Below are 3,600 nucleotides of genomic sequence, written 5' to 3' on the forward strand. Positions count from 1 at the left end.
GGGGGGCCTTGTTGCTCAGGGTGACCACAGTGGCCTCCATAACCACAATGACCTTGGTGGCCTGGTGGCTTAGAGGGTTCCAATGGCCACTGCCATGGCCACGGTAGCCAGGAGAAGCCCCCCAAGGGGAGGGGAGTTCCTGGGGAGGCTCCCACCTGTGGGGCAAAGAGAGGGGTCAGGGGGATCATGGGGTGAGAGGTTCAGGGGGCCATGGGGGAGGCAAAGTGGGGATGGGGGTCCTTGAGAGTGTGGGATGCCAGAGGGGGCCATAATGAGGTCCCTTTCCCCTGTGCCCAACCATGGGTGGCCTTGTCCCCCAACCCCAGGGGTTGTTCTCAGCACTGGATGTCCCTGTCCCCCTCACCTGACACTGAGTGTCCCCATCCCCTGTGCCCAGCAATGGCTGTCCCTGTCCTTGTCCCCAGCTCTGGGTGTCCTGCCTCCCAGCCACAGTGGGTGTCCCTGTCCCCTCTGGGCCATGGGTGTCCCCAGCACTGTGTGTCCTTGTCCCCAACCCTCACTGAGTGTCCCCATCCCCCCAGGTTGTTCCCATGATGTCCCCTCGCAGCCACTCGCAGTTGTACTTGCTGGAGTTCCCAGTGGAGCGAAGTCCAATGTTCATCGTGCTTCCTTCCATCTTGACATCAGTGACCTCAAAGATCTCAAAGGGTGGGATCAGCACCTCACGGTTTTTAGGATCGTAGGAAAAATTCTGGATGTCCACGCCGTGGCACGTGTGCACCTCGAACATCGTGACTGTCCCATAACGCTGGGCCACCTTTTTGTCCAGCGACGACGAAGCGAATTGACCGAAGCGAACTTTATCACCAAGTTTTGCATTGAACTGGTATTTCCTCACCCCCCGGAACACGTCCAGACACTTATTATTAGGGACTCTCAGCTTCTGGAGGACGTCGGTCGGCGTCGGGCAGCAGGAAATGCAGCGTTTTGAAGTGGAAGTTGTCCCGGTATTCCTGGCTGGAGCGTCCAGCCTCGCGCACAGCATCATTGAAGTCCCTGTACACGTACTTCATCGTGTAGGCCATGACAGCGATGGCCTGGTCATTGGTCAGAGAGGATGAATAGGAGCCTCGATTCTCCCACTCGGCCGTTGCATTTGTCCAGACCTCGGCAAACTTGTCATTCTTGAGGAAATCAGAGCGCTTGAGTTCTGGCAACTTCTCAGTCATTTCATCCTTACACTTCAGGTACTGGTCATCAAAGGAGTTCTGGGCCATGTCCAGGGGCTTCACCTCGATGCCCATGGTGGCCACGGTCATTGCCAGCAGTGCCAGGGTCTGAGCCAAGGGGGCCATGGAGAAGAGAGGCCACAGGGACCAGGGTGGGACACTGGGGGACACAGAGGGGACACAGACGACAGACTGTGTGGCACAGGGAAGACACTGAGAAACACCAGGGGATGCTGAGGAGACACTGATGGGACAGAGGGGACTCTGAGGGACATGGCAGGACATGGGGAAGCTTCCTTGGGGAGGGGCTGGGGAGGAAGAGTGGGGTCAGTCGGGGAAGGAGGGCAGCCCTGGCCAGGAGACCACTGGAACCTGATCCCAAATCCTGGGGTCACTCCTGGATGCCCCAGTGTCCCCCAGACTCTCAATCCCACTCCCATCATTCTGTGTCTCACCTCCTGGTGTTTCCCAGTGCCTCTGTTACCCCAATCCCTCTCCCAGTGCCTTGTACCCCTCCCAGTGACCCCATGTCCCCCAGGACCCTGACCCCTTGTCCCCATCCCATACCCCATGATGACTCTGGTGACCCGTGGACACTGATCCAGTCTTTTGTGTCCTGAGTGTGCCCCAGTGTCCCCCAGTACCCCACTGCCACTCCCATGGTCCTGTGTCCCCCATCGCTGCTCCTGGACCACCCTAATTTTTAAATTAAGGGTCTCTCAGGCAAAGATATGGGAGCAGGAAACAACAGTTCTTTAATAGGGAAGAAAAATATGAAGGATAAAATAAACAATGCAGTCCACTAGAACAACACTGACAGAGTCAGAACCCAACCTGACACCCTGTGGGGTGTTGGTAGCAGTCCCATTGGAAATGTGGCTGCAGTCCTCCTGAAGTGTCAGGTGTGGCTCTGTTGGAGCAAGGGGGTTCTGTAGAGAAGGATGTAGTCTTTCCTGTGGAGATCCAGTGGAGGAAGAGACAGCTGCTGTTCCTCTGGGGAATCCCGTGGAGAGAGCCGTGCTGGTGTTTCAAAAACCTCTGGATTATATCTGGGTAGCAGTGCTTGCCTCCTCCCTCTGGGCTCACATCTCACAATGGGATGTTATAGTTCTTATCAGTCATGTAGTGACATTCAATAGTCTATTATCAGCAGATGTTCCCTCCCGGGAGAGGTGTGAATGTGGTCACTCAGGCAGATAAGGCAAACAGCCCACTTGACAAAAGATAACCTGCCATACAGATGGTAATGGAACACATCTTGCATTGCAATCTTCAACAGTCCCCCTCCTCAGCGACTGTTCTCCTCACCCAAGAGGCCAGGAAATCCAATTTGGGACAAAAGTTTATGATATATGCTCAGCTCGCCGTAGAGTGAAGGGGATGTGGAACAAAGGGAGGAGCGCACAGTGTTACAGAGAGCTCTGGAATTGGTAGCGAGAAAAAGAGAAAATGTAGGAACTCACTTGCCATCTGCTTTGAGCATTGCTCATGCTCACGGATGCACAAGGGAAGAAAGAAGTCAATTAACAGCACAGGGATCTCCGATTAAATATAAGCAAGAATTATTGTCCCTCCTCAATTCCTCCCAGCTGCCCAAAGAAGTGGCTGTACTACAGTCCAGGGCACACCAGCTTGGGGATTGACAAATCCCTGTGGGAAATTCTCTTGCATGAAATCTGCACGAGAGGTTCCACAACAAAGCATCCTGGTGTTAATTCCTGAGCAAGGAATTTCTCTGCCAGAGGTGAGGCCTGGATAGAGTTGGGCAGATTGAAATTGACGGCTTAACTAAAAGCCCACAGTAAAGAGGGTGAGTAAGAGGTTACTCCCAATAACCAGGTCAGGCCCTCCCCAGCTGATGCTGCAATTTGTAAAGGATTGGGGGCATCGGGAGGCTGGGAGACACTGTGGGGGCAGAGAGTGATGCCTGGATTTGGGTTGATGTCCTGGGGTGACACCATAGAAATTGGGGGATTGGAATGGGAATGGGAGTGGGGTCTTGGGACAGGCCAAGGAGGACACTGGGGGGCTCAGGGAGTGACCCCTGCATTTGGGTCAGGATTCTGCTGGGGCTGAGGGGACTTGAATTCATGGGAGTAAAACTGGGCTTCTGGGGGGCCATGATACTGTGGGATTGGGGTCCCCAGGGGGCTGGGAGGTGTTGGGGAGGCATAAGAAAGCCAAGGATCTGGGATCAGGGACCCTGGACATGTCCAGGGGTCTGCTGGCCAGGAGTGCCTCTCTTCTCCCTGGGCTGGCTCCACTCCCCTGCCCAATCCCTCATTAAGGAACCCTCCCCATGTCTCCTCTGTGTCCCCTCTTTGTCCCCACTGTCCCATAGTGCCCTGGTCTCTGTGGCCTCTCCCCATCATGGCCCCTCTGGCTCAGACCCTGGCACTGCTGGGAATGG

The 3,600-nt window shown here is 55.1% G+C and overlaps 2 protein-coding genes across 2 annotated transcripts in view; one reads left to right on the forward strand and one right to left on the reverse strand.

Moving 5' to 3' along the window:
* LOC115949017 (erythroblast NAD(P)(+)--arginine ADP-ribosyltransferase-like) overlaps nt 1-3,600 on the forward strand; it is a 7,630-nt gene that overhangs the window by 3,509 nt on the left and 521 nt on the right. The window lies entirely within an intron of this gene.
* LOC106632076 (erythroblast NAD(P)(+)--arginine ADP-ribosyltransferase-like) lies at nt 70-1,316 on the reverse strand. Its single transcript, XM_014311174.2, is given in 3 exon segments — nt 70-157; nt 564-919; nt 921-1,316. Coding segments are annotated over 3 exon segments (840 nt in total).

The sequence above is a fragment of the Geospiza fortis genome, unplaced genomic scaffold (genome assembly GCF_000277835.1).
Source record: "Geospiza fortis unplaced genomic scaffold, GeoFor_1.0 scaffold1056, whole genome shotgun sequence".
NCBI lineage: Eukaryota > Metazoa > Chordata > Aves > Passeriformes > Thraupidae > Geospiza > Geospiza fortis.